At 38.8% G+C, this 26,080-nt stretch overlaps 3 protein-coding genes across 3 annotated transcripts in view; 1 reads left to right on the top strand and 2 right to left on the bottom strand.

The window, feature by feature from the left end:
• LOC111593974 (calcitonin gene-related peptide type 1 receptor) overlaps positions 1 to 26,080 on the bottom strand; it is a 103,768-nt gene that overhangs the window by 19,384 nt on the left and 58,304 nt on the right. The gene's annotated exons all lie outside the window — the stretch shown is intronic.
• On the bottom strand, positions 16,918 to 18,046 carry LOC111595752. Its single transcript, XM_023309614.2, has 3 exons — positions 17,364 to 18,046; positions 17,109 to 17,305; positions 16,918 to 17,047 (listed from the first exon to the last, which is right to left on the bottom strand). The coding sequence occupies exons 1-3, from the start codon at positions 17,846 to 17,848 to the stop codon at positions 16,953 to 16,955; spliced, it is 777 nt and encodes a 258-aa protein (XP_023165382.2). The 5' UTR covers positions 17,849 to 18,046; the 3' UTR covers positions 16,918 to 16,952.
• On the top strand, positions 20,687 to 22,232 carry LOC111595748. The gene is made up of 4 exons (XM_023309608.2): positions 20,687 to 20,993; positions 21,058 to 21,685; positions 21,751 to 21,944; positions 22,039 to 22,232. The coding sequence occupies exons 1-4, from the start codon at positions 20,687 to 20,689 to the stop codon at positions 22,143 to 22,145; spliced, it is 1,236 nt and encodes a 411-aa protein (XP_023165376.2). The 3' UTR covers positions 22,146 to 22,232.

The raw sequence follows: 26,080 nt of genomic DNA, 5'->3' as shown, positions 1-26,080 counted from the left end.
GATAGTAGAAAAAAGTTTAAGTAAAGTTAAGAAAAGGTAGAGTCGACACAAATTGTATAACACTGAGAGAATAGCTTTACGAATTTCTTAGCAACAATATACATGAAAAAAATTCAATATTACAATCCCTTGGCCTATATAACTCACTTGAGATACTTTTCGCACAGCTCTCGCTACGGCAACTGTTAAGATTCTCATTTGTGGCTATTCATTTGCATTTGCTATTTCTATAGAAGCTCATTTAATATTGGATCAAAAGAATTCATTCAATTAATGCCGTAGCCCAACTAATTGAGCTCCCTTCAAGGCCAAAATAATTTATTCTTATTTGAAAAATTGAAACCGATAAAGATAGAGATAGAGATAGAGAGAGAATGAGACACGCGCTGAGACTTCCGATCTATGTCTAAATATTCGAGATAATTCATAATAATAATATTGTTATTTGTCTGCTGCTGCGTCACAGCACCTAAAAGATACACCTCTATCTATACACTCAGAGAGAGCGACAGAGACAATTGAAGCTGGCTCCCTACAGCCAACACACGCACTTTTCCGCCCATCAACGATTTTCCGCACGTTTCGTTGAGTTTTGTTTAAAATGCTTTTACAATTGACTTGCCACCACTTGTGGAAGGGTGTTGAATGGATGGCTGGATGGGTGGTAGAGGGGCTGTTTTTGAGGTTTCAGCCACATTGACAGCTGCACTCAACCGCACCCCGCAACCCGCGCACGCACACAACTGAGGCGTTGACTTAAATTGCTTTCAGCGCCTCATCCACAGATAAAATGAAAGTCCTGACCCTGACCCTGGCTCCGGCCCTGAACCCCGCCCATCTCATGCGCCGTCACCGTCTCAACCCGTTTAATGTCAATGAAAGTCAGTTTGATTTTCATAAGTATTTTCTTCTCTCAATTCATTTGGCTTGCTACAAATTTCTGTTTCTTTCTTGCCTTTTTAGACAATTGCTGCTCAATTCATATGGAAATGTATTTTGCTGTTTATTGTCTCGCCTGTTGAGATGGGGACTCTGCGGCTGATTCTCTATTTGTGTATCTGCATAATCAAGTGTTATGGCCCCTAAAGCTGTACAATAGTCGTGCCCAGGGCCAGCTGCTGTCGCTCTCCATAATTCTCAACAACAATTTCCCTTGTCGCGCATTTAGCGACCTTTCCGACCTAATTTTTCATGACTTTATGTATAACAAGTAAAAGTTGAGTCCACAAAAAGTTTGCGTTGGACAATCGTTGAGCTTATTGTTTACTTGTTGCTGTTTAAACTTTGTTTGGTTTCTTTTATTGGCTTCTATAAAATTCTTTAAATTTCAATTTCATCTCTGACTTATGACATTTTGATTTACTTTAAATTGCCGCGGCGTCTTACAAAACTCTAAAAAGCTTCCAAGCAATTAAGGCTATACGCTAATTTACGATAAATATATATGTGTAAATATATAGCTATTGTTATTGACGGACTATGCTTGAATAACTTTATTCATGACGATAATTTGCAGTTTCTATTCAACGTTTGTGAGAAGAATGACAGGATATGCTGACAGAAGGGTAATTAAGGCTTAAGAAAAAGTTGAGTGCTTAATGAATATAAATGATAGGGCTTATCGTAATTTATAAGTCAGTCTTGAGATTGTTTAAGGACTGGTCAGAAATTGATTGACTTTTAGTTAAATACTCTATTAAATTGCAGAGTATTGAATTGTCTATCATTGAGCTCTCATTGCTTGCATCAGTTAATTATTATGTTACCAAATAGCTCTGGCTATTCAACGCTTGGAACAACAGAAACTTTGACTCAACATAAATTTCTCATGTAATTTTATTTTGAAGCAACGAAACTTTTAATTAAAAGCAAAAGTTGAAAACTTTAAAGTTAAGCCAAAGTGCAGTTCGAACAAGAACTGTGAATTAAAGTGCAATTACATAAGACGCCAAGCCACAATGCTTATCAAAATCGATAACAATCAGAAGGAGAGGGTCAAGTGCTCAGAGCGAGGCTTAAGAATTAATTGAACCCATTTATGCTGGCGACAGTAGCTACAAGATACAAAAGTATCTTTATCTAGTCCTAGTCTCCAGCCAAGCTCAACACGTGCTGCGTAAGCTGCACTTTTATGCTGCAGAAAACTTTTACTTAAGCAGAACTTGAAGAGCCTCGAACTTTGGGTAAGTGTATTAAGAAAGTCGAAACACAGACAAGACACAGCCGCTGGCGAGCTATACGCAGTAGCTAATCAAGTTGCGCTCATTGACGTAATTAATCCAGTTGTGTGAAGACTAATTTTGCGTGTTTCAATACCCTGTAATCAGGGCAACACAAAGGATGGGCATACGATTACTAACTGCTTGTATTTATGGTTCATACCGTTAAAATGGACTGCAGGGTATTTGCTAGTCGAGCATTATTACATTTTCTTAGTGGTATCTGTGCACATTTAATTAGAGACTGTGCTTGACAATGGCAACAACTACAGCAACAAAAGCATGAAAGCATAAATCTGAACAAACAAATGACTCGAGCAGAGGTTGTGCGTGTGTGTGTGGTTGGGTGCATGGGTGTGCGTGTGCAAGGGTATGTACAACACAAATGTATCTGCCGGATACAATCGCCAGCTCATTACAAGGCGCGTACATTCGTTTTTTTCTCGTTTGTTGTTCTCTTTGGGCTGTGTGTGTGTGTGGTGCTGGTATTTTGTGTGTGTGTGCGTGCATGTGTAGTTGTTGTGTCTGCCCTAAACCAGTTGCTGTTGCTGTTGCTGTCCAGTGAGTGGAACGCATTATGTTGTGCCTGGGCATTTTGGTTTATCTGATTTGCCTTTTGCCGTTTGCCTGCTTTGGCCGCCGGCCAATTGAATTTGAGTTTCTTTTGTGCTTGGAACCTTTGCTGCTATCTGTAAGATACATTCTGATAATTCCGATTGCTCGCCTGGCTGCCAATTAAAATGACGTTCGCGATTTGGCTAAAAGATTTCCCGCTATGGTCGCTGCCGCCGCTGCTGCTGCTGCTGGTACTGTTCTAGCTAATTCAATAATCTTGGCAAAGTTATGTGCCATTAAGCGGAATGCCAACTGTGCGACTACAGCTGGCGGAAGTTATGTTGTACAAAAGGTAGACTAGAAGGATACCCTGTGAGTGTTACATTATTAGAGTGGTAATTCGTAGAGTAAATCTATATAATAAGGCATATAAATTTGCCTAAGAGTAATGAAGTGTAAGATAAGATAAGCTAGAAGTCGAATGTATGCAAATCTACAAATCAGCCACACGTTTGTGTTTGCATATATAAAGAATGCTTGAACTTAAGATATTTAAGAATGGGCTGAATTAGCGTCTTATTTTAGTCAATAATCCATGTGATAAATATATATTTAAACATTCCTTCAAGTCGAAAACTTACTTATATATTCTTAAGATTCTCAGTAAAACTAAAAGCTAAACTTCGCTGAGACCTTAAGTATATATAAGTACATTTTCGAATTTCTTTGTATTTGTCTTAAAGTAAGCAAAAGATTTCCTTAGTTGTAGATGTACTAGAATTACAACCTTCTTTGGTATTCACACATACATTATGTATGCAAGTTCGTGACTTTTGGACCTTCTGGACGTTGTGCACGCAGGTCTTAAGCATTTCCAATTTACTGCCACAGAAAAGTTTGTTGATAATTAACAGATTGATCGTTAAAGGAAAGAAAGTCCATATAAGGTCAAAGCTAGATTCGATTATTTAAATATAGCATACATTCCCCAGATGCCTATCTATAATACCCTCTCTTCTTTTTCATATGTGTACAGGGTATCTAAATCGCTGCTCCCACACATAGTTTCGTATAATTGAGCAAGTGCCATCTGCTGTGCAGCATTTAGCAAATTATGGCCATTATACGGCATGACAAACTCTCGCTCGGCTTTTGCCTGAAAAAAAGAAAGAAAAGAGGTCGAAATATATGCGAAATGCTTTGCTCTGGCAACGGAGCACGAAATGGAGCTCGTGTCGCTCCTTCTATTGTAACATAGATAATCGGAAACATATCTAGCTGCTGCTGCTGCAGCTGTATAATGTTTGCTGGCCGTAGTTTGTTTCTTTGCATTACTTTGCATACATCATGTGGCATGCAACATGCAGCATGCAAGTAGGTTAACTAAATACAACATTTAAATGCATAAAAATTTCTGATTGGTCATTCCTGGACAGCAAAGAGGCAGCGACTGTCTGAGTGAACTGCTTATCTGGCGTCCACGTTTGACTTCATTATGAGTTGGCATCACTTTGGAAAAGGGAGCGTTTAAGAAACGGGGATTGCTACGATATTGATATGATAAGAAGACTATAAGTTGTGGGTAATTTTAGAATTGAGATAAGTAAAAGCTGTCAATGATAGATAAGATAACTACGATACCCTGTAAGCATAATTTTGACTGCTTGCTTAAAATCTTTAACTATGAAAATATTCGTAATAGTAAAATTAATAGTAAAATAAATATGTATTATAATAACAGTTGCTGGGATGACGTTCAGTCAATCAGATAATCAACATATATTGTACTTATATTTATTTGGTTTATTATAAACAATAATTTTAAAACCGAATATAATTTTATTTAAAATATATCAAGTTTAAGCCTAGTCATAAATAGATTCTCCATTTTCAGAATGCTTCCCTCATTTGTCACGAATCAAAAATGTCGTTAATTTTTACTACCTAGAAGCATGTTTTTTTTTTCGCCCCATAAGCTTGCTTGTCGTAAAATTATCGCTTTAGATAATAACTTGATAATAGCTTTTAGATTTTCCGAGCTATTGCCACAGAGCTATTTATATTTATGTGCTATTTTTGGTTAAGCCATATGAGCTATAAATATTCATTGTGAATCAATGAAGGAAACGGCTCGAATGGGTATGTTGCGTCCACCATTAGCAAATTAAAGAAATGTTCTGGAGCTTAAGAAGATTTGGCGCGGCACTTGAAAACATTTTCTAACACGCAGAGCACAAAGGGTCCTTTGAAGGATGAAGCCGTGGGCAAAGGCGTGAAAAGAAAGGCGAGCCACAATGAAATTCAGACAGTGAATTATGTTGATGTTTTGAAGAAGGCTTTGGGGCTATCTTAATTACCTGCAATATTGCAGCCACAAAAGGCTGCGGCGTCGGCGGCAAGCACAAAAAAAAGGGCCATAAAAAAGGACAAGAAGAAAGCATTCGAGGTAGAAACAGCTTCAATTAAGCGTTTTAATTTTCAGTGGCTGGGCAATGGTTGCCATTTTGGGCACCAACATCTACTCAGCTAGCCAGCTCAAGTGCTGGCCGCAATACACAAGGATATAGTATGCAATAATTTAGCATAAATTACGTAGGCAAGGATATGCTTTACACAGAGTACACTTCACTTAATTGCTATTTATGCATATTTAATCAAAAGCCAAAAGCCAGCAAATGAATTTAATTAAAAGTGTTCCCAGTCTTTGGCCAAAGTACAAGCAAGCAATAAGCCAAATTTTATGCGCAGGCACGAACTGTACATCGAAAAGAAAACTTTAAGGACGGACTCGCTAGCTGCTGTACTCGAATGCTCGCTGTCCCTGACCAAATGTCAATTGTTTAGCCTACGAACCGCCGAGACGTAGACCCACGCTCCACTAACTTGATAGCTACTATAAATAACAGAAGTAAACATCGTCCTGATTTGATTGCTATTGCGTGCAATGCGAGCTGCAAAGGATATCAACGGAATATCAATCAATGTTTATACATGTATATATCTATATATAAATATACATATATATTTATAGAAACGGGCACGAAAGCAACCTGAGCAACCATCAAGCACTTGCCGCTCATCAAATATGTCTGAGCTGTACAATTGTTAAAGCATTCACAAATGGATGTAGCCATACGTCGCAACACATGGCGTATGCGCAATCTCCACTGTGAGTTGCTCAATTTGCTCTGCCCTGCAGTGGCACACAATCAGACTGTCCACCCCGTTGCCCTTTAAGTGTTGTTATGAAACACTTTGCATTATTTATGTGCCTAGACCTCAATATGCTCGGATGCCAAAGCTCGTATTAGCTTCGTCTTTCGTATGGATTCTGATTGTGCGAAGACAGCCAGGAAAAACGTTAGCTCGGCTAGTGGCTGAACTGATTGTTGCCCTGTAATTAGTTGCGTAGTCAATTGGGCATGCATTAAGTATATAAGCGGCTTAAAGCTAAAAGGCAGCAAGCCAAAACTATTTAAGCCTTGCAGCAGAAACAATCCAATACAAAAAGGACTTTCAGGAATATGGCTGGGTTTGAATCAATACAATTTTAAAGGCAAGCAGAATACTCTGATTCAATTCATTTATGCAAACCTTTTCGATATGCAATCCAAATTTATGTTTGAATATCGTATCTAGCGCGTTTTATATAAGAAAATATTTATATATTTCAAATAATTTCAATACAAATGGCGCAAATATTTTATTAAATTGGGTATATTATCTGAACAATAATGGAGCTAACTAACTGAACAGCGTTTTCTTTGGATTTATAAAAGAAATTATTTTAGCAACGCATTCAAACAGAAGACCTAATAAATATAATCGTTTTTTACTTTGTATCTTTGTATCTATATATCTATCTATCTATATATCTATATATCTATATATCTATATATCTATATATCTATATATCTATATATCTATATATCTATATATCTATATATCTATATATCTATATATCTATATATCTATATATCTTTATAAATATCGTTATATCTATTTATCTATGCATCAACAAATCACCAATTAATTTCCAAATATTTTTTATACTTTAAAGCTAGGCTCATAAATCCTTAAATAATAATTTATTTGCAACGCGCTTTAGTTAACTATGATTCACTATTAGTAATAGTTACTTTTAACGACTGTCCGTCGAAATAGATTTATTGTTGTAGTCATCAATCAAGTATAGTTCGTGATATCATCTAAGCTGACATCACAGATTACTGGCACATTTAGATACCTAGTTAGGCAATTTACAGGGTATTGTTAAAGGTAGCTGCACATAAATAGCAGCTGTCGTTGACAGTTTTTGCGGCTTTAATTCTGACTCGCTTCGGTTTTTGTGGTCAGCCAAATAGAATTGGGTCTAAACATGGCAGTCGGGCCGGAAATGCTGCCAGAAGGTGTATGTGCCCAATTCTTTTTTTTTTTTGCTCATTTGAAGTTTGCCAGAGCCAAGGGAGGCCAACACAGCCACAAGCCGGAACTTTTTCGGTTTGTCTAATTGAAAGAAAATCTTTTGCCAATGCTTTGCGCTGTGGTTTGTTTACAGCAATTCTTTTCGCCTCTGCTTCTATGGCTCTTAACTAATTAGCGCCTGTCAGAATGGTTAAAGCTCAGTTTTTGGTAGTTAACATGCAGATGGCTCATTAGCGAAGGTAAATGGAAATGCCAAAATACAGAGCAGAGCAAAGTTAGGCGTGAATTTGGCAATAATGTTGTGCAATATTTCAAATGTTTGCTCATTCGTATAGAAATTGAACATTTCTGTCAGACATTTCACTGCGGCTTCTGTCACTTTTTCCTTTTAATTATGTTGTGTGCAGTTCTTTTTAATTGCAGCAACGTTTGCGGGCCGGGGACTTGGCCTTTCTGTGTGTGGGCGCTACTGCTGCTCTGCCCTGCTCTGCTCTAATGCAATTTTCATGTTGTCTGCCTTTGCATGTTGCAAGCTGAATGTACAAGAAGCTGCTGCTGCGGTTGCCGCAAATATGTTTATTTATGCCACGCGCCGGCGTTTCACTTGGAACGCTGCCACATGTGCCCAGCCAGCCAGCCAGCCAGCCAGCCAGCCATCGAGGCAGCGAGGCAACATCACATAAATATTGCGCATACGCCACATATTGTCGCCAGGTTTGCCAAAGCACTAACCTGATTTACGCATTCAAATGCAAAAGACCCCAAACAACTAAACCAAAAGACCCATGAGCAAATGTCTTCATTTGCATTCAGCTTGCGATTGGCTTTGGCTTTGGTTCTGGCTTTGCCTCTGCTTTTGGGTGGGTGTGCGAGAGGGTGGGTGTATGAGTGTGTGGCACTAGGTCAAATGACTTGAAGACAAAAAGCTAAGCAGTTTGTTGAATGCAAATCAGGAAATAAACCCACTCTTAACGCATATTCGCTTAGATTAAGCTTTTAAGCTGCATTCCTAAGACTTCTGAATGAATTATTAGCAAATCAAATAATAATTAATTGAATAACTCATTTTAAGCATAAAAATAAACATTTAAATGTGTTATAATGCAAGTGCAAGTCATTAAATATTTAACATAGACAAAATCTTAAGTAATTAAATTTCTGTCTAGTATATTTCTTGCGCTGTGAATATCAGATTTTAAATTGTGATAGATAGATAATAGTAATTATAAGTTGAAAAAACTGATAGTTTGATATATCTATGAACTATTACCTAGTTATCAATCTAAAACAATCTACAAAAATCTTCATATTTAAATTAATCTATCTTAGAAAAGAACTCTCTAGGTATTTTTTACATTGTTTACTTTCATAAGCATTATTATACAAATTATTTTTAGATTAATTACATTTAGAGTTGCTTTGATTATATTTGCCTGGCAGAAATATAATCAAAATATATTTTTAAATGAAACTTAATGAAATTTCCAATATCTAAATCTTCTACTAAATACTACTACAAACTTTTTTCAGTTTGATAAAAAGAATATTTTTATTGAATATACAAACTCTTTGATTTATATGCAACTTTAAGGGGTTACCTTTTGTTATCTTTTTATGTGTGCTTAAAATATTTGAAGATAAGTTTTAGAGGAGTTCAATTGTTTGCCAAATTATATACGATAAGACTTGGACTCTGGCATTAGTTTCATCAGATATGTTTCCTTAAGTAATTTACTCTGGAGCTATATTACATAAATATTATATATTTGTTGTTGTTTTAGCAAGCCTTCTCTTCTGCCAGACAAGAAAACTATTCTGCATATGTGATAAATATTATTAAATCTGGAATGCCTAATTCTAGATATCTTTATATCAGCTTGATAAACAAAGTATTTTTATAGAAAGCCCAATTCGTGTCGAATTTGTTTATTGCATTTTTTTTTTCATAAAATTTACATTTCGCATAGTTCGTCAAAGTGTCAAAGACACTCGCCTGCTCTTGCCCCGACTGCCAACACTCATATTTAATTGCACTTTCGCATGCCAACATTCGCAGCTGTGTTTGTTGTTGTTGTTGTTGGCGTTGCATGTTCGATTTCTGGAGCCGTGCCCAGAAGCAGCAACAGAAGAGAAGAAGAAGCAGTAGCAGAGTGCGTGGGGCTTGCTTGCGAAATTTTAAAGGCCTTTTGATGCTGGTTTTGGCGCTATTTTGATTAGCAGCTGTCAACGCGTCAAGCGAAATGCCAAATGATGTTTGACGTTTCACTTCCGTTTGCTCATTGATAAGGTATGTGAGTGTCTCTGTGTGTGACTGTGTCACACACTCAACGCTTGATATGTCAATCATTGACTTTACAAATTTAGCAAATGTCGCGCTGAACCTTAAGGCATGAGCGAAGGGGATTTCTCGGCTATAGCTGCGAGGTGCTGGCAGTAGGCGGCGTAGGCGTGGCAACGCGACTTTTGCGCGTGATTTATGGGCTTGGCAAGCGTGACATGTAAAACAAGCAAACCGCAAATACTTCGTCCTAACACACACATGACATTATCTAAAGAGCATATCAGTGTTCGTTGTTAAAAGTTGCTGCAAATCATCTTTTAGCATCGGATAGCTGCTGAGCAACGGCAGCAAACGGAAGTGGCCCACCGACAAAGTGCATGCTGCGTGGCAACAGGTGTTGTCTAGTTGGGCTATCTTACCAAAGGCCTTAAATTTATGGCCCACACTGCCTGTTGGCAGGCAGGCTGGCTGGCTGACTGGCTGACTAGCTGCAGCGCAGCTTCGTGCGGGTCCTGTTGAGCGCGAGCTCAATTGATTAATGTTGGCGGCGCGGCTCCAAATTGAGCGTGGCAGTTGCAAGAAGACAAAGGGGCAAGGAGACGGAGGCCGAGAGAGAGAGAGATGGAGAGGTTGGCTACGCCTATGGGCATTGCTTTGGCTTTGGCTTTGGCTTTGGCTGCGAAACCAGTTGTCTGGTCTTGTCAAAAGATGCGGCACGTGTGACATGTGCAGCATTTGGTGTTGCAACTTTTGTAGCTTGTTGTTTTTGTTGCTGTCGTTGGCTTCATTAGCGCTGACAGCGGCCCAAAAGGTGTTCACATCATCTGGCATAGCCTGAGCTCTCTGTGTGACCAAATGAAAAAATAAGCCGTGTTTTGCCATCGACCTGTCAAAGGCCGTGCCAGCTGCTAAAACAACTGCAAACAGAAAGTAATCAATAGAAGGTGGTGGGTTCGGCAAAGAACGCTTGCTTTGAGAGTGTTTGATTAGGGGAACTACTGGAAATTATATATGCAAGCATTTAGGCTAAAATTATATATAGAATTATTGAAGCTTAGACTGCTTAAATAATTTATATTTAGTAAAAGATTTATATTTGTTAAGCTAAATATTCATATCATTTTATTTGTAAGATTTATTGCCAGAAACCAACAGGTGTAAAAGACCTTAACAAGTATTTAAATATCTTTTTAAAGCTACCTGAAAGCTATAGCTTAAGCAATTATAGATACTTCAGCATGTAAGCTTTTGGCGCTTATTTAGTTTACTGATTAAAAAATTAAATTTTATAAGTTTAAATTATTTAATATATATTTTTTTATTAAATTAAAAATATATAACGAAAATTTTTCAATTTGTGTAATTTAAATTATTTATTTATAATTAAATATTTGTAATGAAATATTAAATATAAAAAAAATAATAATTACATTTAATATATATATTTTTTTATTTATATTTATTTATAAAAAATATTCAATTTGAGCTATTTCTCTGTAGAATACTCTACAGAACAATTTAAGTATCAAATCATTAACAAATTAAATTGCTAAGCTAAAACTTTTTCATATAATTAAGTGGGCTGAGCGAACTGGGTTAATAAATATGTAAAGTTCCCAGCTGAATTATTTAGTAATTTGCATTTTATGTTCCTTAATTACTTTGCTATAATTCACCGAATTGCTGTAAATTGAATTTAATTTCAACTTAATTTTGTCGCTTAAATTGCGGATGAAGTCGACCGACTCTAATTGCGGTAGCTCACAATTTAAACTTGAAGTCTCGAATGGGCATCGCAATGCAGCGCAAATGCTGCAAATGGACAAAGCAGGGCCTGTTCTTAACGACTGGAAGCGGGGCTGGAAGCGAGACTGGAAATGGGACTTGCTCTGGCCTTTGCTATCAGTCTTAGCTGTAAGGCGCAAAGCAAGGCAGCTGGCTTGGCTTTCAAACGTTTAACAGAAGACAGACAAATAAGTTGATTGTTTTCTGCTGTAGCCGGCACGTAAATGATACTGACAGCTAGAGCGGGGGCAAAAGGGGGTAAGTAACAGGCACATGCCACTTGAATCTCTTGATGTGGCATCGCGCCTGTCCAGCTGCCAGCAGCAAGCAGCTAGCAGCGAGCAGCAAGCAGCTTCTCAGCTAAAGCATCAGTTGAGACAAAACTTAATTTCTACATTTGCTGACACGATAACGACAACAACAGCAACAGCAACAACAAAAGGCGGCTGTCAGAACGTATTTACGGCAGTGGTTGAGTGGGTAAACTGGTAACAGTAGCTCGCGCCACTGGGAATACAGCTCATCTTCAAAGAGGGCTTGGGAGTTGGGCGAGAGGGAGCGAGGGAGAGTGCAGCCTATTCCTGGGCATCGATTCCATTAGACGCTTTTAGTGCTTGTTAAATTCCAATTAACAACTTTTTCTGCCAGTTCGGCTGATTGGCGATTTGCTGTTGTTGCCTTTTAAGGGCGTGGCAAGTAACCGCCCACCCCACTCTCACTCACGCGTTCCCTCGCGCACTCGCCGTCTCTCTCTTGTCGCTTTGCGTTAATTGAACCCGCACACACAGTTGGCCATGTAAGAGTCACATTAGTTGTGTAGTTTGTTTACCTGTCCATCAGTTGGTCTACCTGTTTGTTTGTTTGTTTGTCACGCAACTGTTGCACGTAGCACGTTGAAAGGCAGAAAGAAAAACCTGCATCAGCATTCGCTTGTGAGTCAGTGCGGCGCAGGCGCGTTTTGCTAGCGTTTCGCGCGCGTTTTTTGCATTCGCCTGTTGTTTGTTGTTATAGCCGCGCATAACAATTAATTTTCATATTAATTTTAATTTGCTTAGCTTCTAACCAAATGCGGTAATCGACCAGCTGCGCAGCCAAAGCATTTATGATTGACCATTCGTGTATGATGAGTTGCTCGTACTGCTCTACTCTATCCCCCACTCTCTCTTTCTCTCCTTCATCATAATGAAAATTGATTGAAGCAATTTCAATCAACGGCGATTTTTGCGCGCCAAACGTTTGGCTTTCAGTTGTTTTTTGTTTTGTTTGTTTAGATTTGTTGTTAGTTGATGGAAAATGCGGTTTTGATGTTTACGGCCTCAAATAGATGCGTGGTATTGCAATTAATTTGAAAATGCTTCGTGCAATAAACATTATATATCGGCGATGAAAAACCTGTAATGATTATAAACGCCCAGCCAGAAAATTAATCTATTTTGGCTTTGGGCCAACGAGATGATCAAGTTCTGGCCGCTCATCACTGAAGTTCAATGTGCAAAAAAGCCAAGGAAATACCACAAATCGGAATAGAATAAAAGAATAAAAAATTCGATCGAAATCAACTGGAAATAGATAGCAATAAACCAATTGTTGTTGTTGTGTTTGTCTTTCACATTAACAATATAAATAGTTATCGCTTAGTTGATGTCATCATTAGGCATTAAGCATGAATCAATTTCTAAACAAATAACTAATCTTTAGTCAATTGATAGCAGAGCTCGGCCAAGAGCTTAACACAAAACAATAATAAATGTTTGCATATAAATTCAGTTTAAGTTTTCTAGCTTCAATTTGCAATACATAATTAATTTTAATTCAAATAATGCTCGATGTGCATTTTATTATTGATTGGTACAACTCTTTATAGAAAGATAAATATGTATGAAAGCGGAGTTCTAGAAATTGTCGAGGCTTAAGCGAAGAGGTGCTGCATCTTAGCATAAGAAAAAATTATATGATATAAAATCAAAGTCTCTGGTATGGTTAGGGAATAGATAAATACAATTTAAACACAATTTAATACAATTTAATAATCAAATCAAAGTTTAGGCATGTGCTTTAAATATATAAAATATTTAAATATAAAATTAAGGTTCTGAAATTAAAACAAACTTGGATTTTATTTTCAAAATCTTAACTTTATAATTTATTCCAAGCCTATTAATAAGCCATTTGACTTGACTTATAAATCCAAGCAAAATATTTACTTACAACTTAATTACTTCGAGAAGTAATAGTTAGATTAGTGAATCTGTATTAATTTAGTTATATTTGATATACAACTTTGGTACTAAGACAAATTTTTATATGATAAAATGATCATAAATTAAAAATATAATCATATACAATTATAATAAAATAAAAATATATTCAAATAAAAGTAGAATTTAGCGCAGTTCACTTATGAAAATATTTAAAGCTTTCAATACTTTCAACTTGAGAAGCGCGCAAATATAAATGAAATATTAAGGGATTAATATTTTATAATATTTGATTGTAAAAATATAGGGAAATATGTGAATATATAAAGCTATAAGGTATATACTAATTTAAATATATATATGTATAAATATCTATAGATAGATATAATTAGATTAACATTTTACATAAAATTCTTGAATTTCAATTGAATTTATTACAACACAACTCTAGGCGCTAAAACTGCCCTAAGTTAATACAAAGTGCTATATATATATGTATATAAATTTATATATAAAATCAAGATCGACTAGAGCTTATGCAATCGCACAGATAACGTCGCAATACTTTAGAATTAATCTAAGAAATATACCTACTGAGGCTTATCTGTGATTGCTCTCAAGGAGACCAAATGTGTTCGTCAGCAATTAAGAATCGTTCAATTATAAACAGACTAGTCTGTTTATATATCCCATTTCCTAGATATATATATATATATATATGTGTCGGACTATATACATAATTTCAAAAATTGTGCTTACAACTAAAGCGATGCGTCGCCAATTCGCTTGAATTCTGACGTTGTTTGCCTGTGGATATATGTGCATATATAAATATATGTCTATGTATATATGTCTATGCATATATATATGTTAAATAAATCTAGTGTCTGCCATTATTTACTTATTGTGTGGTTTGCATTAGCGACCACGTGCATAACAACAACAACAGCAGCAAAAGAGGCAACTAAACCAACCACCCAACCACCCACCTGCTCACCCACTAAATGCAGTCAACAAAATGCCGTCGCATTTTGGCTAAGACTCGTGTGCATTTGCCCTGCTGCCAAGTAGAATTGTTTAAACTAAACTGATAAATGGCTGGAAAGCCAAACTGATATAGCGTATACGCAGCGTATACAGGGGAACAGGTGGGGGGGGGGGAGGTTGGTGGGGGGTGTGGGTGCAGCTCGTAGCGCCGTAATGTCAAATAGACAATAAACGTAGCAAATTGTATTTACTTACGACTTGCGTTGACTGCTCGTTAGGCTCAACTTGTTACGGGCAACGTTTGACAAATTGTTGCAGATACATCATTTCGATCGTGCCACAATGATAAAAGGAAAAAACAACCAAATACAGTCGCGCCGGCGTGAAATCATTGTCGATAAATCGATTACTCGATAAGGCGCGATAGAATTTTGCATGTCACTGAGTGCGGCAAGACAATCAGAGACAAAGATTGATGGCTATGCAACGTGCCGCAGCAACAGGCCAAAACACACAGAGATCGCACAAAGGCTGGCTTTGATTGATGCAGATTGTTGCAAGGAAAATGGAAAATGGAAAATGAAAAAAAAAACACACACACATTTTATAGTGTTGTCGTCTGCATGCATGCCACATGCAACTTGTCTTGCCTAATGCTCGTTTATAACTATGCCACGCCCACACGAGCTTTTGGCCTTAATCAACTTACCCCGGAATGTGAAAAGCGGCCTTCGGCGTTGCAAGTTGCTGCGGGTAGCTGCGGGGCACGCGTGCCACGTCCTAGCTTGCAGGCTCGGCTCAGCTCAGCTCGACTCGACTTGGCTCGGCTCGTTGACGTTGTCAGCAGTTAATTGAATTAGTTGTTAATTTATGGCAATGTTTTCACTGGGAATTTTGAGAATGTGCCTCGGCCCTCTAACAAAAGGCGGCAGCACTGGATGCTGCTGTTGCTCGGGGCATGCCTCTCACACACATACAGACACACACACGCAGTGACAGTGACACAGAGGCAAAGCTGCGCCGCGTTCTCAACTCCCAGCTCGAGGCTTGATTAAATGCCTGCCACTTAAATTGGCTTTTAAGCGGCACGCACTGCAACCGCTTGATAACAAATCAGCTCAAGTCTTTTCTTATTTTCATTTAGACTTTTCACAGAGAAAATGCCAGACTAACTGGAGTCCACTGGCTGGCACATTGTGCACGTATTTGATGCCATAAATAAATATAATTTTTATTTTCTATATATTTTTTTTAAATATTTTCTAACGTCTTTTCTTTCCAATTGATTTTCGAGATGCGCGCGCCGCTTGGAAAATTGTATTTTCCGCTTCGAACGTGTGAATTTCGCGGCAGTTGAACGACAACTGAAATCCGCATTTGCCACACACAAAAAAAAAGTGATTCGAAAGGCTACGCAACAATTGCGCCGGCCGGCTGTTGTAGCTGGCCAATTTCCAATTGGGTTGCATGTTTCGCTAACAGCTCCAAATTGAGTTTAACATTGCCAACATGAGTTTAACAGCGGAGAGGCGCGCGCTTCATTTGAATTTAACATTTATGGCAAGTTATATAGGGAAGTTAAGCAGGGAATTAAGTCAATTTTCTTTAGTTAGTTACTCTATGAGTTTAGTTATATACATAATTATATATAAATATATATAAGCTCAGTCAAAGTACCTTTGCTCTGATTTCTTAGCTGTCTGCTGATAAGCTTTTACTATGAAATATTTTTGAAGAGTTCAAACTATCAGTTTTTGGTGATTTATTTGCTGTCTGACGCAGTTCGTAAATCACAATCAATGTTGATTCTTTCTAATTGTTGTCTAATTAAAATGTGAATTAGAAACATTATCAATATACTTTTGCTAAAATTAAAAGGTTGCGCTATTAAAAGAATTGAGCGCGTGTAGTCATTATTATTTGTTGTAATTGTTATTATAATTATAAAACAACATTTGCTTTATAGCAGCTGCAAATTGATATGAGTTTCTGTTTGCTTCTTCTCAAGTGAATTTCTTGCTTTTAAACAGTGTGACAAACAATTTGAGATATTTTTATAAATTGTAGTTCTTTATCTCATTAGATAAGACTTTGTCAAGCTTCGATGGATGCGTCAATATATATATACGCGCAGTATCTATAATTGATAGCACTTAGATAGTGTCAAAACAAAGAAATTATCAACCCATTTGCCTCAACAAATCAGTTTTCAAGTGAGTGCTGTGAAAAACTTAATAAAAGTTTGACAAATTTCCACTTAAAGTATTTGTAAGCGACTGGAAAGGATATGCCACTGCCTTAGTTATAGTATTGGGTATATTATCTAATCAATAAATAACACTTGCATAGAAGTAGAAGAAGATATTTCAGTTACAATCTTCAGTTTTCATTCTGGGTTTCAGTTTCTCAGTTTTTAAAAGAGTTCAATAAAAATCATACGATTCAGTTGCAAAGGCTATTCAAAAACTTTATTTAGCGAATGCTCGCATCATGAAAAGCTTTTTAGGCCACGGTGTAGGTAAAGGCGAAACCTGCATCATTCGAGTCGTAGATTTCGTCGCTGTTGAAAAGCACCAGCAAAGGACCCGGGTTGTTGCCTAAGGGAAGGATAGAGATAGAGATAGAGTGAAAGCTTTTGAGAGCTTTGGCTAAGCTTACTGTTGATGACCACGTCGCCTTGTGTGGCGCCACAGAAGTAGGTGGCGCGTTCGTTTCTATCCACCAGCGTAGCCTGTGGCACCATCAAAAAGTCCGCGTTCGCAACGCTCGAGCTGCCGCTGCGATAACAGGAGCTGTCCGTCATCAAGGAGTTGGCGGAGGTCTCAGCGCCCACGTGGAAGTAGTACGAGCGAATGCTAGAGAAGAGAAAACAAAAATTAGATTCGAGTTTAAGAAATTCTTTAGGCAACTCACTTGAGTGAGGAGGTATCTTTAGTCCGTCTGAAGCAGATGGCATAGTTCATGTGCGATGGATAGACGCCATTGCCATCGTTGTAGTTGAAGGACTTGACCACGCCCTTCGCCTCGGGGAAGTACTGCAAGCAGCCGGGTGGCGCCACTAGAAAGCCATCCTTAAAGGAACTGCTGCGCATCTCTGGCTGCTGCACATCCAGCGGGGCTAGCTCACGCACTGAAGCGCCAGCTGGACATTCGAGCTGTGTGACCACCATATTCCATTCGGGAGTGGGCAAGGATACGCCGCCAGCACGATTCGCCAGCGAAATGAGCAGATCGACACGGTTAACACCTGCCGAGGCGTTGAAGGGCACATAGATATGCTGCCAGACCTCCGTGCCACACAGACGCAGTCCGTTCACCTCGAAGTAGTCCTGAGTGCACTCGGCGGTCCTAAGGCCCGTCTGCGGCTGCTGCTGCAGCGTTGGCTGAGCGAGCAGCATGGCGAAATCAATGCGCAGTTGGCAAACGTATTTGCTGTACGCATTGATGTGATATTCGCATTCGCGTGGCGGATTCGATGGATTCACCAGCTTAATGTCCTTGGACGAGGTACTGCCACCGCAGCCCGGCGTGGCCACAGATGCCGCTAGCACACGACCCGCCAGCAGCGCAGACAGACACACAATTGCAACGTAGCTCTTCATTTCCAGTTTTGACATCTCCAGCACTGCCTGTGCGGCCTTTTATGGCTGAGTGTGAAACTAATTAGCATTGTCGCGGCGCCTCGATAAGAAATCTCTACAAACTTGGGGGTCTATCGCGCGAATTCTGCATATGTTCAATGTGGCAAACATTTTTCAATTAGAATTGCTGTAGTCGTGCCAGATGACAAGATATCGGCTCTATAAATAAACTCTGTCTAGTAGAAAAGCAGCGATAACGATCAACTATATTGTTAATTTGGCCTTAAATGTGCATTGTATGGAGAGCATTTTGAGGGCTTAAATAGTAAACAAATATTTAAGGATTGAGAACAGAAGAAAGCAAACAGAAGATGAACATGAACAGCTTTAGCTTCTATTGTTTTTATATCCTGAACCCATTGGAAATGGGAATTGAGGGTATAATGGTTTAGTGATAATATATTTAATAAGCAGAACTTAGAGTGGCAGACCTCATGAAGTATATATATTCCTGATCAGCACGACTAGCTGAGTCGATTGAGCCACGCCTGTCTGTGCGTCTATTCCTATGTCCTATGTCTATTCCTATGTCCTTCCTATGAATGCATTAATTTCGTTAACCTTACAAACTGTAGACTTGAAATTAAAATTAAAGCCGATATCCATAGCATTTCCTTATTATCGATAAAAATCGATAATTTGGCTTCGTTTTTTAAGCGTATCTTGAATGCCGTAAATGTTGGAGACCTCAGCTTTACTATGTATGTTTCTATAATGAATACAGAGATTTTGTTTATTTTAGATTTTGGATAACTGCGTCCCTTCCTTCCCCGCAAATTCACCCTATTTCAAATACTAGACTTGTGCTTCGGTAAATCTAAATATATCTGGATGCCATAATTATGCCCTGAAAATTTCTTTAAGAAAGTCCATCAAGAAGCCAAGTTATTCAACAATTAAGTTCCCATAGTGAAGCCCATCTGCAGCCCAAGCGCAGCCGCTGCGTCAGCTGCGCAGTAGGCAGAGCGCGTGTGCAGGCGTGCGTATGTGTGTGTGTTGCTTGCAATGGTTGTGTAATGATTGGTATCGAGATATCTTTTAAAGCACTTTTACATGCTTATATTAAATTATGTTATATGAGAGCTAAAAATTATTTAGACTTGAGTTGAGCTAAAGGAATATTCTATGCATCTCGATTAGATTAGTCATCAAAGATAAGTTACGGCAACCATTTGTAGCCTAAGAGATTTCAAACAAACGTGAAGAGAAATAAGCAAAAGTGGCCAGAAAAAACGTCTCTACAGTGTACACTGTACAGTGGATAATGTATGCTAAAAGAAAGCAAACATTTGTTCAGTTAAATTTGATGACAAAACGAATTCCAGTTGAGCATACAGGAATTTCATTGATAGATAATCAAATCTTAAAGTCTCAATTTCGTTTATAGAGAATTAGTTATTCAAATCAACTTAAATTTAACATCTACAAAAAAAATTATTATTATTAGAAATTTTTACCACTTATTGATTGTCTATTTGGTACACAACAATTTTATAAATATTTTCCTGCAATTTAAAATATATTATAATATAATTTATAACAAAGCTGTCAACATTTTCCTTTTTTCTCCTAAATTCTAACTTTTGATCTAAAGAAAAATATTTTAAATTAAATTCACATTATTTGTTTTATAATAAAATAATATAAAATAATATAAATTCCCTTTTATTTAATTTATATTTTAAGTGCTATAATTTATATTCGGAAGTTTTCCAATTACTTTTCTTTTTAATAATTTTTCTCTTAGAATAATATTTAATTATAAATTTACAAAATTTTCTTTTTAATTTTAAATATTTAAAATATATTATATTTGCATAGTTTGTATATTTCTATCCATATTTTTTTTAGATAATATATAAAACAATTTAATTTAGTATATTTTGAATTTTCTCTTAAAGATTGACAAGTTTTGTTTCAATCTTAAATTGTCAAATGATTTCCAAAGTTCTACACGATTTTTGTTGTTAAATTTCTCACACTTTTGTTGCACTTGTCGCCGACAATCAGAGCAATTGATATTGTGCAATTTTTTATTGCTGATAAGGAATTGATTGATTGATAATTTCTTCTGTCATATTCACACACCAATTTATGGGCCGCATCACTTTTACCATTAGCCATTAGCCATTAGCGAAGTAGGTGGAATGTGTAGCAACTTTTCACTTTTTTGACATCATCGCAGGCACAATTCCAGCTGGAAATAGCCAGGGTAAACATAACCCAGTTAAAGTTTGTCGAGCAGTCGAGGTTCAATGACTGGCTGGACTTGGTTACATTTGAATATTCATATGCGCATGCGCATGCGTATGAGTGTGCTGGTTGATCGTTGCCGGACTTAAGATTTGGGGCCGCTCTTAGATTCTTCTTACCAAATATTGACACAAAGTGCTTCTAACACGAATATCACATCAGCGACGACGGCGACGGCAACGCCAGCGTCGCTGCTCGCGTCTGTTGGCGTCATATAAAAGCAGCTGCGCTGCCTACAAATATGTTCAGAGTAAATGTGAAAGTGTAGGTGGCAGCAACAACAACAACAACAATAACAACTGGCGAAGCAACCAATCATCGAACAGTTATTGATAAAGGATTATGCGAGCTTTGAGCTGGTTCTATTTGCTGGGCGTTTGCGCCTGCGCCGACGTCTATGCGCAGCAAGAGGTGGCAACGGCGGCAGCCCCAGTTGCAACAACAGAGAAAATATTCGTGAATCAAACCGAGGAGCAGCAGTTGGTTAGTGTGCCAGGTGTTTGGCGTCAGGCGCGGCGCCGTAACACGCTGGCGGATAGCTGCACCACGAACGGTGGTGCAACGGGCACTTGCCTCACGCGTTTCAAGTGCATGCGTCAAGGTGGCACTGTCAATGGCTATTGCGGCACCTACGGCGTCTGCTGCGAGAGTAAGTGTAGCAACTCTCCGTCTTTCTGTCTTTCTCTACTTCGGTTTCTTTCTGCTTGCAACAGCAAACATGGCGTGTGGCACAACGACGCGTCTAAAGCGCACCATCATTCGCAATCCGGCCGCATTTGTGAGCAACATTTGCCAGTATACCATTGAGGCATACAGCGCCAATGTGCAGCAGCTGCGCATCGACTTCGAACAGTTCGAGCTGCAACAGCCGACGTTTAGTGCCACAGACGACCGTTTGCTGGAGTGCCAGGATTACTTTGAGGCCGGCAGCTTTAAGCTGTGTGGCATGAATGCGGGTCAGCATTTGTATCTGCCATTCAATGTGGCCGCTGGCATTGATCAGATCACGCTGACCTTTTCGGTGCCGTCGCGTTGGCAGCAGAGCAATTGGCGTCTGATTGTCACGCAGCTGGAGGCGCCACAGGCGACCAATAAACGCAAGTCCAGCATGCTGGGTGGCTTCAGTGGCAGCGCGAACAGTTTGCAGGATCTGCGCAGCATCTTCGCCTCCCATCATGCTGACTACGAGCTGCTGGCGCCTGCTGGCTGTCAACAGTATTACACGGAGCTGTCGGGCACCATACGCAGCTTCAACTATCAGCCGACAATGGGCAGCGTCTATATGCCCGATACCAGTTATACCATTTGCATCAAGTCCACGCCCAGTGCCAGCATGATTGAGTGAGTGTCTGCTGTCCGTCTGTCTGCCTACCTCAGCCATTCCACTGCTACTTCCATACTTACAGATACAGCTTCAGCAAGCTGGCCATGTCGCAGCAGACTGGCGAGGGCGAGGGCTACGATGAGGCATGCCATGCCACGGTGCATACGCCGGGCAGACAGGAGGATTATCTACTGATACCGCAATCCTTGCTGGCCAGGAATACAGCTTATCAGCCGACCTACTACTGTGGCACCAACGAAAACTTCATGGTCTATGGTAAGTGTGTGGCATGCTTCGGACTGGCATTCTTGACCTGATGTTAATATCGGTTTTCATATTTACACATCGCACATGCAACGTCTCATCGCAGCATCGCCGCCCTACATGATTCACTTCTCCAGCGACGAGATGACCCTCGATGCCACCCAGGAGACGGGCTTCAGTCTGACTTATCGCCTACGTACATCAATTCTGTAAAGTGGCTGCCCGGTTAAGTGGGCCCTTAGATTAGGCAACATTTTAGCTATGTGCATAGAATTTAATAAACTAAAGTGAAAACGATTCTCGAACCCAGCTCGAACTCAACTCGATTTACTTGCCACACACACATTGCTGCTGATGCTGCTGCTGCAGTAAATTGCATTTCAGTTTGCCAACAATATGGGCAATATTTACCACAAAATGTTATGGTAATTGCTTATGTGTAGAGTTCTTCAGCTAAATAATGCGAGACAACAACAAATGGATGTTTCTGGCTAAGCTATTAGGGGAATTCCGGCTGAAGCTTTGATAAACTGTGAACCAACTTTGCAGCCAACAATTCTTCTGTGGACTTAAATATGGATAATCATAATGCTTTGAAGTGCATTAAATATCATCTGTTGGCATTGACATTTAGTCATCCCTTGCACAGATTACAATTTAGCTTTGTTCTTTTGTGCATTGCCAAAACAGAAATTTGTCAATTAACTGAACAGAAATGGAATGCCTTTCCACTCCATGTGCATAATGTTGTAATGTGCACATTGGGCATTGTGTCCTGGGGCAACATTAAAGTTAGTTAGTCTAAATAAAATATGCGAACAGTTGAAAGCGTTTTCAATTTGTAAGCAAGCTTGGTCAGTTTTTTGGTCTACAATTATTGAGTAAAATAATCAAAAATAACATTTATTATATTACAATTTCATTTGTTTATGTATTAAAATATTTGTTTTATAAATGCACAAATATAAAGAATATATTAAATTTGTATTTATATTATTTAAAATGATTTAATACACATTTTTATTTAATTTTTTCTAAATTTATTTTATTCATATTTATACTTCTATTTGTAGCTATAATATGCATACACATTATTTTATATAAATTCATGTATTTATATTAATATATTTATATATTATATATTATGATATATTTATTTATATATAAATATTTTTATATATTTACAGATTTAAAATTCCAAGTCTAATTCTGCAATCACATTAGGTGAGTGAATAAAAAGCTATATGAATGCGAATTGTTATGAGTGTCATTTGTTGCAAACACGAAGACATCAACATGTTGCCAAAAAGTTGCAAAAAAAAAGGGAAAAGAACAAGAAAAATAAATATGTTTAGCTGGGCATTAGAAATCAGAAGCTGAAGCTAAAGCTTTGAAACTTGTTGTGGTCAGTGACACGATTATCCTTTTAGCTCTGTAATTAGTGTGATTAAAGTTAAGCAGCTTGCCAGGTTGGGGGAGGGCAAAAGCGGAGGCCAGGGCATAGTTGTGGTACGCCATGGGACGCCCCCACACAACCAACACAAATATCCAAGCAAATATAGCTCTAAGAGTATGCGTGCGTGTGTGTGTGTACACATGAGCCATAAGCCAGAACGATAACAAATAGCCAAGTTCAGAGAGCTGTTTATTCAGTTACGCACTCACCCATTTTTCTACTGTTGCTGTTGTTGTTGGGTGTATGCGTATATGGATGCATAAAACGCACAATTGGCAGCATTAAGATGTTGCCCCACCCACAACTCTCTGGCCTTTCACTTTGACAAGGTGTTAGATTTTAGCTGCCTCGCTAATTGCCAGCACTGAGCCGAGCAGCTTCTTTCTTTCTCATCATCAGTTTCATTTTTTTTCTTTTTAAAACATTTCGTATCCATTTCTTTTCTTTCACCTGAATTTTTTCACACTTAACGGCGGTGGCAACGCCAGCTAACAGCATCTCAAGCATTTGTCAATATAATTGTGGAATATGTCAATCGAGCTACTCATCCAGCTATGCGTAGACACGTGTGTGACTGACTGCGCCGTGGAGACAGCCGTGGCTCTGATGGGGCAGATGCTTGAAGAACTTAGCAGCTAATCTAACAGTGATGATTGGTGGCCAGTGGAGTGCTACGGTGGCATATGCTAGATTTATTATGAATTCACAGCTTCACACCTGAGCCATGTAAACACGCTGAGTGGCCAGCCCACTACTGATACATTACTATATATATATATATATATGTGTGCCTGTATGGGTAGATATATGTATGCATATTCATGATGGCCGCCAATTTGTTTGCTGCAAATCTTGCGCAATAATTGTTGAATTTAAGCACCGGCTCAGCCACGCAAATGCAGCTCATAAATTAGGTGTCCAAACTAAACTGCAACAAGGTGCAAACAAGGTGCAACAGGGGCATAAAAAGCAAGTGAGAAAAACTCTGTGCGCCATAACGACGCTTGAATACCCTATAATATATTTAGCAAATAAGGTTAGTGCAGCTGGAAGTAATCTCTAGACAGAACTGATAGATGTTTGAATGTCCGTTAAGAAATGTGCTGTAAATGTAGCTCATAAACAACAGGAATCTGCGGGGTTTCATGAGGATGTTAAGAAGCTGTAAATAGCTATAAATCAAAAATTGTTTGCTAAAGGAAGTCTTAGATATAGAATGTTAATTAAAAGGGGTTCTTTAAATAATCCTATAACTAAATTGAAATAATTCAGACTTCTATAGAGTCCTAAGCCAAGAAGTGCCTATATATAAAGCTAGTTTTTCCTATATATAAGATGAGTTTTCTTGACATCAGTCTTCAATAATTTCTATGTCTCAGCCAAATAATATATTACTCTAATTCAGCTTCTCTTGGCATATTTATCAGCAGCTGCAAAGAGTTCATGCATATTCATTTTTATGGCAATAGGCTTCAAAATAAATGAGTTCACCTAGTAAATACATCTATCTATACACAAGCATACTTTAACCTGTCAAACTATACTTAGACTCTAGGCTGTAAACACTCCAAACGTTCAATATGCAGCACATTTCATGGCAAGCTTATAATATCCACGCTGTCAATAGCGCAGGGTATAACGTGAAAGGATTGTGGCAGGCAGGCAGGCAGGCATTTGGGTAGAAGGCTGGGCGGTAAGTCGTGTGCGACGCAGCTGCACGGCAAATAACGAAAATGCATTTTAAAACTGGCCAAAAGCAAACGAGCCAAAAAGGCGAAGGGCGACAGGCAACAACTTGCCAGTTCCCAGGCCACTCGTCGACTTCTCTTACATTCTCTCCTACACTGGCTGCCCCTCCTACTCCCTCTCGCCAGTGTCTCCGTCTCGCTTTCTGGCCCTGTGTATTTAAGTAATGATTTTGCAAAATATGCGCAAAAGTGCCAACAGCAACACCGCAATATGCTGCCCCTAAATGGACTGTAACCGGAAGTGCGAATAGCGTGCAGCTGGTCCATCCAGAGCTGGACAGGACATAGAGTGGACCCCGTTGCAGGCTAGCTGCCTAGCTGCTGGCTAGCTGACTGGCTGTTTAATATAGTGTGACCAAATATGCAGGCAGACGTTGCACACACTTTAAGCCAGCTTTAAGGCCTTAAGCGTTTTGGCTAATAAACACACGCACACATACAGAGCTATTGGTCACTGATCACAGGGTGACTCGATTCGAATTGGAGCAGAGACCCGTCTGGGTTTTGTGGGGCCAGCTCCGGCGGAAACGGATATTGTAACAAGCATGTAAGGCGACATGCTTGACTGCCCCAATGCCTACCCCACTTGGCAGCCGTCCTTCAGGGCCTATCATCGATTGCCTGTTGTTGTCTTATCAACACACGCGCTGAAAATGAAACGAAAATATTGCAAATGTCCGCTTGTCATAGGCTCCCCCTCTTAGCTGTTGTGTTTGCATGCCCGCGCCACGTCGTCCGCTCTTCTAAAAGACAAAAGCAATAAAATCGAAATACAATTGCACTCATATACATTTTTTTTGTGCTGTTTTGTTTTGTGCTTCGGGGAGCCAAGGGGCATGCATGGTGGCTCGATGTGGCATCCAGCGTGAGAATTTTACGATTGCTGCAAACTGAAAGCTGAAAACTGAAAACTGCAAACGGAGGCTCATATTCACGTGCTGCAA

Source organism: Drosophila hydei, unplaced genomic scaffold (genome assembly GCF_003285905.1).
Source record: "Drosophila hydei strain 15085-1641.00,03,60 unplaced genomic scaffold, DhydRS2 tig00008122-arrow-pilon, whole genome shotgun sequence".
Classification (NCBI taxonomy): Eukaryota; Metazoa; Arthropoda; class Insecta; order Diptera; family Drosophilidae; genus Drosophila; species Drosophila hydei.
The sequence above is the reverse complement of the archived record's forward strand: the minus strand, read 5'-3'. Positions and strand labels throughout refer to the sequence as shown.

Bases quoted from the DNA above. Each gene is read 5' to 3' on its own strand.
- LOC111595752 (XM_023309614.2), bottom strand. From the start codon at position 17,848: ATGCTGCTCGCTCAGCCAACGCTGCAGCAGCAGCCGCAGACGGGCCTT. The intron at 17,306-17,363 runs GTGAGTTGCCTA...TCTCTTCTCTAG, and splicing joins AAAGATACCTCCTCACTCAA to CATTCGCTCGTACTACTTCC. The intron at 17,048-17,108 runs GTAAGCTTAGCC...TCCTTCCCTTAG, and splicing joins AGGCGACGTGGTCATCAACA to GCAACAACCCGGGTCCTTTG.
- LOC111595748 (XM_023309608.2), top strand. From the start codon at position 20,687: ATGCGAGCTTTGAGCTGGTTCTATTTGCTGGGCGTTTGCGCCTGCGCC. The intron at 20,994-21,057 runs GTAAGTGTAGCA...TGCTTGCAACAG, and splicing joins CTACGGCGTCTGCTGCGAGA to CAAACATGGCGTGTGGCACA. The intron at 21,945-22,038 runs GTAAGTGTGTGG...GTCTCATCGCAG, and splicing joins CGAAAACTTCATGGTCTATG to CATCGCCGCCCTACATGATT.